This window comes from Conger conger, chromosome 5 (assembly GCF_963514075.1).
Source record: "Conger conger chromosome 5, fConCon1.1, whole genome shotgun sequence".
Lineage (NCBI taxonomy): Eukaryota > Metazoa > Chordata > Actinopteri > Anguilliformes > Congridae > Conger > Conger conger.
In genome coordinates, this window is record NC_083764.1 from 7,245,014 (window position 1) to 7,256,711 (window position 11,698).

The 11,698-nt window shown below is 50.2% G+C and overlaps 1 protein-coding gene across 1 annotated transcript in view; it reads left to right on the forward strand.

Moving 5' to 3' along the window:
- Positions 1 to 11,698, forward strand: part of stxbp5a (syntaxin binding protein 5a (tomosyn)) — a 165,133-nt gene that overhangs the window by 90,212 nt on the left and 63,223 nt on the right. Inside the window, 1 exon segment of the mRNA XM_061242322.1 lies at positions 10,113 to 10,176. Within this exon segment, the coding sequence (XP_061098306.1) occupies positions 10,113 to 10,176 (64 nt within the window).

Below are 11,698 nucleotides of genomic sequence, written 5' to 3' on the forward strand. Positions count from 1 at the left end.
CTGTGCGATCTGCAGTGTTAGCGTATCTGCTAACATATGAATGCATGCACGCTATCGACTGGGTGTTAACCGCATCTGCTAACATATGAAAGTGTCAGTGTGATCTACAGAGTGTTAGCATATCTGCTAACTTGAAATAATCAGTGCGATCTGCAGTGTTAGCGTATCTGCTAACATATGAAAGCATCCATGCTATCTACAGGGTGTTAGCGTGCCTGTGTACGTTTCACAGGGGCCAGTGACAGCTTGCTTGTGCTGCGTGTGCGCACTAGCCAACTTTCAAGTGCCTGCTGACTTCTTGCTTTTTTTCTATCTATTCCTTTTTTTTGTAGGATCGAAAGGCTGTTGGTTGTCGGAGCGCGTGTGACCCTGCGTGCGGAGGCTAAGCCGGTGTCCGTGTCCTTGAAAGGCCGCTGTGCTATTTGGAGACGCGCGGTGTCTGTACCGGGCACTGTACTGGGCCATGCAGGGCTAATCTGGCTAAGTCTGCCCTGGTGTCTCACATAGTGGTTTAATGTGAAATACAGGGCTGGACTTCACTGTGCGAAGGGCCTCCAAACTGCCCGAAATGTTCTCTCTACGTGATTAATCCTTTTTTTTACGTGACTTGACGGAAGATTAAGTCATTTCTTAACCAGCGGTACTAAAGATAAATTGCCTTCATTGATTTCAGTGACCAGTGGTGATCGTTACGTCGTCATGAGAATGTTCGGTCAAGAACGTTTTAATCACATTTGTGATCTCACACCTTAAAGGGTTACTTATCTGCTTGCGATGCTCGCAGGCCTAACAGTTAGGGTGACGGGGGGGTCCCCCGGATACCCCTTCCAAAAGCTGTGGGTTCCTCGGTGTCCGTACGCGCGTGAAGGTTTGAGAATTGCAGCGAGACCTCCCGCGAAGGCCTTCGATGAAAGGGGGCCCCTGGAGACCGCGGAGGCGCTGACCCGCAGCTGTTATGGGTGATGATTCAGTAGGGCCCGGCCGTCCGCCCGATCCTCGTGCCCCAGGCCCTCTCTTGGAGGAGTCAGGCTTTTAAAATGGCCACCTCGCTGGATCCTGTGTCACCCGGGAGAAGAGCGAAGCGTCAGACGCTACTCTGCAAAAACTGAAAAATAAGTCGATCTCAACAATTCGAGTCTCGTTAGTAGTCTAAAGGGAGTTTTAGCCTTATCTCTATAATATTTTTTGCTGAATTAGACCTAAAATACCACCAATGGGGCAAGATGGTTTGATTCGTTTCAGGATTTGCCAATGGGCTAAGTCATGCAAAGGGTAACTTATATAAAGGGTATACTTTTTAAAAAAAACTTTGAAAAAAACTGTTTTTTAATTGATTGGGGCTTCATTTCCATTGGTTTGAATCTGACCCCAGTTGGTCATTAGTGTGTGCGAAATATGTTGGTCGCTTGAGGGTTAAAACAAGCTAATATGTTTCACTTCAGAGATATAAATAGTGAGATTTGAAGTGTCATCACAAGCCTAAAAAACAGACGGGCGTTTTTGCAGCGTGAGGTTTTGAGGGACGAGGGGGGTGCGAGAGGTGCTAATCTCTTCGGCTGACCTGGGTTACCTTCGAGCCCCTACGGGGGCGAGTCCGGCCCAAATGTTAATTATCCTGGTGGAAGATACGGGCGAGACGGGCGCCGCTAATCTGCCGGCTCCGTTAATTACCGGACTCCAGGGCCGGCCGGGAACCGTCTGCGCCAACCAACTCCGACTTCCTGAGAGTCCTCTGAGCTCGACCCCGCCCTCTTTCCCTCAACGCTTATGGTGACTCAGCAGTGAAGGCTGATGGCGGGGGGAGGGGGGGAGGGGGTTGCTAAAAAAGCTAATGTAATGTGGGTGAATAGATACAGTGTGTATGCTAACGTCCCTGGTGAGGCCTGTGTCGGTGATGTAATCACAGCAATCGCCATGGGAACGGTGCTGCGGTTCCTGTTTTCGGAGGCAGAGCCTGTTGTGTCGCCACGTTAACATCCGCTACAGCTGACGCTTCTATCCAAAGGGACGTACAGTTGATTAGACTAAGCGGGGGGAAAATCCCCCCCCCTGGAGCAATGCGGGGTTAAGGGCCTCGCTCAAGGGCCCGACGGCTGTGCGGATCTTATTGTGGCTACACCGGGATTAGAACCACCGACTTTGCGTGTCCCAGTCATTTACCATAACCACTACGCTACAGGCCGCCCCGTACACATGCGCACAGCCAACGCTTTTATCCAAAGTGACTTACAGTTGATTAGACTAAGCTGGAGACAGTCCTCCCCAGGAGCAATGCAGGTTTAAGGGTCTTGCTCAAGGGCCCAACGGCTGTGGGAATCTTATCGCGGCTGCACCAGGGATTGAACCACCGACCTTCCCGGTCCCAGTCAGCTACATTAGCCACTAGGCTACAAGCGGTATCTCAGGTTGTGAATGCAGAGCTTTCTGTTAGATGGAAGATGCACAACATATGTGCCTTTGGGTACTAACAACGAAACCTTGAACCTTGCAGAGTCATAATATGTAAATTCTCTCAGATTTTTGTGACTGGAGTCGATGAGCGGTGGAGGATGTCCCAGGGGGGCATTTTGGGGGAGCTGTGACTGCTTCCCCTTGACCTGAGGAAGGATACCTACCTGCCCCCTGCACGAGAGTGGGGCCCAGTGAACAGAAGAGCAGCCTCATCAAAAATGTGCAAAAAAAAACAGGATGAACAGGATTCTCTGAGATTTCACAAGTGAATCTGGGGCTGTTTTCTCCGCTCACTAACTCCCTGACGTCAGCAGAAAACGGGCGGCTTTTTTTGTTTGAGATGATTGGCTCAGGTGCATAGTATGGCTTGTGTTCACTGTAAACGGTACACACAGTATTCCCCATCTGATTTAATAAACTTATGTAAGATTATTGATTGAGTTTATTGGTGTGAGTGAGTGAATGTGTATACGTCTCTATATATAGTCTGTGATTGCGCATAATGTCTCTATATATAGTGTGAATGCGTATAGGTCTGTATATAGTGTGCATGCGTATTGGTCTGTATATAGTGTGAACGCGTATAGGTGTGTATATATAGTGTGAACGCGTATAGGTCTGTATATATAGTGTGAACGCGTACAGGTGTATATATAGTGTGAACGCGTATAGGTCTGTATATATAGTGTGAACGCGTATAGGTCTGTATATATAGTGTGAACGCGTACAGGTGTGTATATATAGTGTGAACGCGTATAGGTCTGTATATATAGTGTGAACGCGTATAGGTCTGTATATATAGTGTGAACGCGTACAGGTGTGTATATATAGTGTGAACGCGTACAGGTGTGTATATATAGTGTGAACGCGTACAGGTGTGTATATATAGTGTGAATGCGTACAGGTGTATATATAGTGTGAACGCGTACAGGTGTGTATATATAGTGTGAATGCGTACAGGTGTATATATAGTGTGAACGCGTACAGGTGTGTATATATAGTGTTTGCGTCAGGCCCTGGTTTGTGCGACGCAGCGGAGTGTTTTGTGGCGTAGCGTGACTCAGACACTGTGGCTCCGGAGCGATGCCGGTCTCTGACACGCTCAGACCTGGGGGCGGCGGTGATTAATCACCGGGCGAGCGGAGCTCCTCTCTCCGTCTGAGCGGGCGTGCGGCGTCCCGAGGCTGTTTCTACCCACAAGCCCTTGCAGTCTCTACCCACAAGCCCTTGCAGTCTCTACCCACAATCTTTTGCTTCTTCAAAGCAGTCTCTACCCACAAGCCCTTGCAGTCTCTACCCACAAGCCCTTGCAGTCTCTACCCACAATCTTTTGCTTCTTCAAAGCAGTCTCTACCCACAAGCCCTTGCAGTCTCTACCCACAAGCCCTTGCAGTCTCTACCCACAATCTTTTGCTTCTTCAAAGCAGTCTCTACCCACAAGCCCTTGCGGTGTCTACCCCCAATCCCTTTCTTCACACTTGCAGGCTGTGTTTTCAGTCGCCGGGGGCAAGTGGAGAGCAGGCTGTCCCTGGATGACAGCTGATGATGAGATTACCCAGCATTCCCTGCTGGCACTGGAACACGAGCGGACGGGCTGGGCTCGCCTCCCGGATTGGGCCCATATCCCCCTCCGTCTCCAAAATCCCAGACCCATCGCACCAGATGTCACCTGTTCGTCCATATTTGGGCCCACCTGGCCCGACCCAATAAAGGGTGCGCGTGACTCAGAGGTGCAGAGATTACATTTCGGGGGTGCCGGGCACCCGTGGGGATTAGGTGACGTTCTGACCGCCGCAGGCGTGCGTAATTCCTTCTGATAAATCGCCCCGAACGTCCTCTGCTGTTTGTTTTTAAAAAATCATCCTTTTTTTGATGAAATCTGCTTTTCTCTCGTTCTCTCCGCGCTCAGTGATTGATGACGGAGCGTCCCTCCGCTGATGTTACGGGGCGGGCGGGGTCCCCTCCGACACGCTGCTGGAGATCAGGGGCTCAGGGTCACGGGTCCCGCTTTCAGGGGCGTGGAAACGTGCGGTCTGGACCGGTTCTGCCTGAGCAGACCCCTCTGGGCCTCAGACCTGCGCTCAAACAGTATTCGCTTTGGATTCAAATACTTTTCCGTGCTCTACTGATCTTGCCTGGTGCGTTTCAGCCTGCAAGGAGGAGCAGATCGTAGATCGTAGCATCTATAGGGACTGGAAAGGGTGCGAGGGTCCAGCCAGTGAAGCGCCCGGGATCTCTGATGCCCAAAAGCTCTTTTGCTCTCAGCAGCCATGCTTAGGTTGGCTGAGCGTGTGCTTTCCTGTCTAGTTATGTATGTATGTATGTATGTATGTATGTGTAGGGAGTAGATGGGCAGGGTTTACTCTTTTGAGATCATTTCCTGTGTTCCAACGCACCAGGCGAGCTTAATCAAATGCAGATAAAGTACTTGAATCCAAAAAAAAAACAAATACAATTTAAACCCAGTTCAGCTGGGCCTAGTATTCGTGGCCCTGTTGTGCCCGGGTTCCTGGAGCGAGTGATTCAGACGAGAAGCAGATGGCTCCGTGTCCTTGTGTTGTTATTGCGCCCAGTCGGGCCCCCGGACCGCGGTCCAGTTGGCGTGCGGTGACCTTTGCCCTTTGACCCCGTCCGGAGTGGCAGTGCCGTCTGCCGCCTGCCCCTTCGGTCAGCTCTCCGGTTATGAATGAGCTGGCGGAGCTCCTGGGAGGACTGGAAGCGGTGCGATCAGCGCTGTGTTTTAGCGCCCCCGGTCGTCTGCGGTCGCTGAATTGGCTTTTTCCGGAACGCACATGAGTCACGTCTGCTTTTATCAATCGGGAAGAATGGGATTTTGGAGAATCAATGGATGCCATCGGAAACGCACGTAGACTTAGCCGTAGGTGGAGAAGAGATTACGGGGATGATGGTGGGGAGGGTGTTTTGATTGAATCTTATGCGCTGGCACGTGCACACACACACACACACACACGCGCATGCGCACGCGCACGCGCACGCGCGCACACACACACGCACACACACATACACAAACACACACACGCACACACGCACGCACGCGCACACACACACGCACCCACTCTCACGCAAACACACTCTCACGTACACTCACACACACACGCACACGTTCATGCGCTGCACAGCCGTGGGCATTGAGAGCAGTGAGTCACATGTCTGGTAGCGTTAGCGCATGACGCTAACGATGCGTCTGACACAATGGGCAGGAATGTTCTCTTGCGCGTTTTATGTTTTTTTTTGGTTTCGTTCCCGTGTTTGTTTATTTTTATCCCCACGGTGACGCTGCGCTTTACGCTGCGCTGCACTCTCTCTCTCTCTCTGTCATTCTCTCTATCACTCCCTCTCGCTCTCTCTCTCTCTCTGTCACTCTCTCTCTCTCTCTCTCTGTCACTCTCTCTCTCTGTCACTCTCTCTATCGCTCCCTCTCTCTCTCTGTCACTCTCTATCTCTCTCTCCCTCTCTCTCTCTCTCCCTCTCTCCCTCTCCCTCTCTCTCTCCCTCTCTCTCCCTCTCCCTCTCTCCCTCTCCCTCTCTCTCCCTCTCTCTCCCTCTCTCCCTCTCTCTCTCTCTCCGCGGCAACCGCTCCCGCTCCTGTTGCCATGGTGATCTCCTCTCTCTCTCCCAACGCGGGCGAAACGGGGAGGCCGGAGACGACGGTTCGTTTTAACGCCCAGCGAGACGCGGCGGAGGAAGGCGCCGAATTAATCTCGCTCGCCGCGTCGTTTAACGGGGGCGCGGATTCAAACGTGGCGGCTCAGCCCGGTGACATCACAGAACAGGCCGCTCGTACCGGGGGATTGTGGGTACATTTCGCTCGCGATCACAGCTGGTGGTGGGGGGATCAATCCTCGGTAGAGTTGTACCGAAGACTGCCTTTTGCTAGTTTCTATTAAATTAATGTAATTTCATGGGTAGGGAAGATTGTTGGAATAAAAACAGCCTTGCTTTCACATTATTACACAGGGAAAGAATACGAACGCATTTTCGTAATGAAACGCTGATAAAAAGAGCGCGTATAAAGGGTGAGATTGAAGTGAAGAGGATCATACCACGCCGCACTGAACTTTTACCCCACAAGCTTCATAAGAGTTTGTGTAATGTACTGGGATTTTACTGCGATCTTTGCCCCCGTTTCACAGCAATGTAAACATCGCTATAAAAAGGCCATATCTGTGATCAGAAATTCTCCGACGGCACGAGGATCCGTCTCTTGGTAAAGACTTTATGGGACTTGTGCTTTTAAAGGGAAATGAAGCGTTTGACCTTTCCTTGACCTTCAGAGTTCGTTCTTGTGTAACGCCGTTTTTACAGCGTCTTTAGGATAATTGGTACCTGGGCAGAACGTTTTTACTGCCAAAGACAACCTTCATAATCCATAATTCACGGGCCAATTTGACCTCGGTGAAGGTGGAAAGTTGGGGGGTTTTTTTGAGACGTTTTATTTGAAGACGTGTGGTTTATTTCTCGCGCGGTGTGCAGTGTGTGTGCGAGTGTGATCCATTGCACCGGTAAATCGAACAGTTCATTGGAGGCAGTCATCATAAAATCATAACGCCGTCTGTATAATGCATCCGTAATAGCTTGTAAATCTGGTTTGAGCATTATTGAATCTTCATAGAAGCTTATTACAGAACGGGAGTTTTCATGAGGCAGAATTCAGCTTCAGTGAGTGTACTGCATGTGGTTTGGGTGTTATGAAACTCATTCATTCATTCATTCGTTCATTATCCAAACCCGCTTATCCTGAACAAGGTCACAGGGGGGCTGCAGCCTATCCCAGCATACATTGGGCGAAAGGCAGGAATACACCCTGGACGGGTCGCCAGTCCATCGCAGGGCGCACACACCATTCACTCACACACTCATACCTACGGGCAATTTAGACTCTCCAATCAGCCTAACCTGCATGTCTTTGGACTGTGGGAGGAAACAGGAGTACCCGGAGGAAACCCACGCAGACACGGGGAGAACACGCAAACTCCGCACAGAGAGGCCCCGGCCGACGGGGATTCGAACCCAGGACCTCCTTACTGAGAGGCGGCAGCGTTACCTACTGCACCATCCGTGCCGCCGTGTTATGAAACTGTTTTTGTAAAAAGTTCGCTTTGCTGAAGTGAAGTCAGTGTAATGCCTATCCCCGGCTGCTGACACGCAGGACTCTAATCTTTGACGTGATTGACATGCAGCGCTCCGTGTCTGTGCGCTTTGCTGTTTATTTTAGCGATGCGTGCCGCCCAGAAATGCATCATGTTTTGCATTTTCATCTGGCGGAAATATGTCCTGTCAGCTTTGTTTCAGAGAGGTTCTGTATATTCCAGTTCTGCTATTATGTGGAGTAAATGGGCAAGGCCTGTGGCAGTGATGTTTTGGTGCGGGTTATTTATGGAAATCATATACCTTATTCCTTGTAAATTGAGTCGTTGCGTTCTTTGGAATTACCTCATCCGAAATGGTCACAACACAAGGAATGCTTTGTTTGTTGTGATGGGTTTTCTATTTTCACTTTTCCACATTGTGAAGTCATGCCTGAAATTGTATGTTTGCGTGGGCGTGTGTCTGCATGTGTGAGTATGTGTCTCTCTTGTGTGTCTGTGTGCATGTGTGTATGTTTTGTGTGTGTGTGTATTTATTCTGTGTGTGCCTGTGTGCCTGTGTGCCTGTGTGTGTGTGTGTGTGTGTGTGTGTGTGTGTGTGTGTGTGTATCTGCACACATAGGCAGTATGAGTGTGTGTGTGTGTGTGTGTGTGTGTGTGTGTGTGTGTGTTTACTTGGCTTACTCTGGCCTATCCGAGTCTCATGACTCTCTCTCTCTCCATCCTAAAGAGATTACTGCAGACAGGACGGCTGACCGGGTCAGCTTGTCTTCACTCTCACACACTGATCTGGAGTCAGTATTTAGTGTCTGGAGCAGTGGGTGCCAACCCCGACACACTGATCCAGAGTCAGCAGTCAGATTATGGAAATAAGCCTCGTCTCTCTCAGCTTTCAATCCTGTGGCTTGTCACCGGCCTCCGGGTATAATGTGGGATCAGCAAACCCACAGAAAGCACAGCCTGCAGTGCATTCTGGCATGTTGGATGTCTCCCTGACTGTTTAGAAGCCATCGATGGCCGTCCGGACCAGTCCACTATGTTTCATTTCGGGACGTCGTTAGAGGACGAATACATTCCCATTTACTGTATAAGCCAAATAAAAATAAAACAAAACAAAACCACAGAACACAGGTTCCTAAGCAGAAGGCCTGCCTTTGATGTCCTCACCGGAAGCTGAAGGACTGGAGGTCAGAGACTTCCCAGAATGCACCTCTGTATGGCACGCGTCAGCCTGGCCAATCGGAAAAGCGGAACTCAAGAGTGCTCAACCAATGATGTGTAATGATGTAGCGCGAGCAAGGCGACTTCTACGACAGCGAACACAGACACAGTTTTGGCGTTGTGGTGTAAATTAAGAACTCCGATGTCTGCGGCCTGTAGCGTAGTGGTTAAGGTGAACAACTGGGACACGTAAGATCAGTGGTTTGAATCCCAGTGTAGCCACAATAAGATCCGCACAGCCGTTGGGCCCTTGAGCGAGGCCCTTAACCCTGCATTGCTCCAGGGGAGCTCCTGCTTAGTCTAATCAACTGTACGTCGCTCTGGATAAGAGCGTCTGCCAAATGCCAATAATGTAATATTGGGTCGCTTTGTCGTTAGCGGGAATTAAGAGACCGCGTTCTGGTCGCGCAACGACTCGCTGCTTATTCATTTATTCCTGCCTCATTGATCCGTTGTGACTCCCCTCGACCGTTGCCTGACAATATTTACTACGGGCTCAGATTGGTTCAGTTTGCAGAGCTGTAGCATAACCTGATGTCATCGGCGCCTCATTGTGATTGGTTACCGGCCCTACTGAACCCCCGAGGCGGCCCCATGAAAATTAATCGCACGCCGGCATCGCAAGCATTCGCACACAGATATATACGTGAATATATGTGCCGTGCATGATGGCGTGTTCCCTGTTTATCATGCGCGTTTCAGGTGCCCTTGTCTTTTATTGCGTGCACTCATTTCACATATGCAGCGCTCTCAGCACGTGATATATTCAGCCGGGTTTTTTACGAGCTGGGCAGCGCCGTCTGAGATTTAGATCTGGAGCCTAGCCCCCGCTTTGTTCCACGTTCCCGGGCCCAGATCGCCCCACTTGTGCCATCAATCACTCACCGAGCCGTCTCCCGCAGAGAACGCTGTCGCAGCCACTGTGCCGCAAACTTTACAGCTTTAAAGAATTTCTACTTTTCAGGGCCCGTCTCTTCTCCGTGTCTTCGTTTTCCCTGGGAAATTTCCTGGGAGGTGGATTATTTTTAACCCCTTGAAGAGTAGTTTTTTGGAATGTTTTTCCCCCCAAAATTCTAAATCAGTGTTCTGGAACTCCATTGCTTTCAAGTCCCAGTTGTGATTGATTGTTACATCAGCAGTGGAATGTCAAGTTAAGAACATTCAAATCACATATTTGTGATGTCACACTTGAAGGTGTTTAAAGGACGTATGGGAGTTTTGACCTTGACGTCAGTGGCCTTCCTGGTCTGCGTGATCCCAGTGCATGATGGGACGGGGGAAGCCAGTGATTCTCACCTCTCCTCTTCCCTCTTCTTCTCTCCTCTCTCTCAGATCCTCCAAGGCCCACCCGGGACCAGTTGTCCACATAAGTGACAACCCAATGGATGAAGGAAAGGTGAGATTGCATGTGTTCCCCCAACGACATCCCCCCCAACCCTGCCCCTCAATCTCCCTTCAGCAGGGGCGTCAAACTCCAGTCCTGGAGGGCCGCAGTGTCTGCAGGTTTAACTCCAGTCCCGTAGGGCCGCAGTGTCTTTGGTCTTTGGTGTTTTTCAGCACAAGTGATTAATTACACCCTTTGAAGAGTAGGTCAGAAGTCTTTGGTCATTGCTTTCAGTTACCAGTCATCAATTCTTACATCAGCATTAGAATGTTCAGTAAAGAGTGTTCCAGTCGCATGTTTGTGACCTCACACCTTAAAGGCCTGTGGTTGGCGAAAGATTCCACACACCTTGCTCTTACACTCTTACCTGGCCGATGATTGAAGGGAAATCACAAATCCCTGCAGAACCCTGACCCTCCAGGACTGGAGTTTGACCGCCCTCTGCCTTTTTTCGCCTGCCACAAAAAACCTGTCCCACTCGAGAAGGCCCGGTCCTCCGTCGTCCCGAAGAGACCGCCGTCTGTCAGCTACACATGCGGGCGATGTTTCGTGATGTCAGCTTTAGAGAAGCTCTTCCAAATCACTATTCAAGGAAAGCGCTCACCTCCTCTCCGCGTCTGGCTTTGATGTATTATTTTTAACTTTTTAAAAAGTCTGGGACACGGATATGTCCCAGACTTCTTTTAAATGGTGCGATGAAAAGCCTCCTGAAATGGTGGCCTATTCTATTCAAGTTCTCGTGCAGGGATCATCAAGTCTGGCCTCAAATCCAGATCCGGCCCTGGTTTTCTTTTCTCCCGGGTAATTAGTCCCGCTGATTAGCCAGACTGTCTTCGTGCACGCCCCAGCTCACGAGTCAGCATTGCACGGACGGGAGTCAGAGGACGACAGGGGCCGTACCGACCCTCTCGCAGACCAGCAGGGGTCACTAGTGAGCAATTAGTCTCTCGGTCAAACCCCTGGCTGCGTCCCAATACTCATGTACAAAATGGCGCGGACTAGCACAGTGGAAATATATTGAAAAACCTGAAAGTTGCGCACAAGTTCCTCCGAGCCGAGTTTCATTCAGCGTTTCGGTTTGATGCCGTCGTCAGGGAGACGCAGCGAGCGAGCGTAGCCCTTTTATACCTCTGAGTGAAGACAGGTGAGACAAAACCATGTGACAGGACGACACAAAAATTAAATACTCCATCCGTCCGTCAAAGTTTCCTCCACCAGTCTCCTCCCCCCATACTTGCAGATGGGAGAAGGAGATGAGTGGAGGAAAGGAGGATGCATTTGGGATGCTCCCCCTATGGAACACTCCCTTCCCTGTGGGACGTCCGAGCCAAGAAGGCATCGCTCTGTAGGGCTGCCAGTTCTCTGTCACCGTTGGGTCGGTCCAGGTTTAATACCGGACCATGGGGCCCATCCAAACACGGAAACAATGGATGGCAACGTTAAACAGTCTGGAATAATTATAATAATAAATTATGGGTAAAACAAGTGCTCTTTAGTTTTACACACGGTATAACTGCAAAGATGAATGATTTAT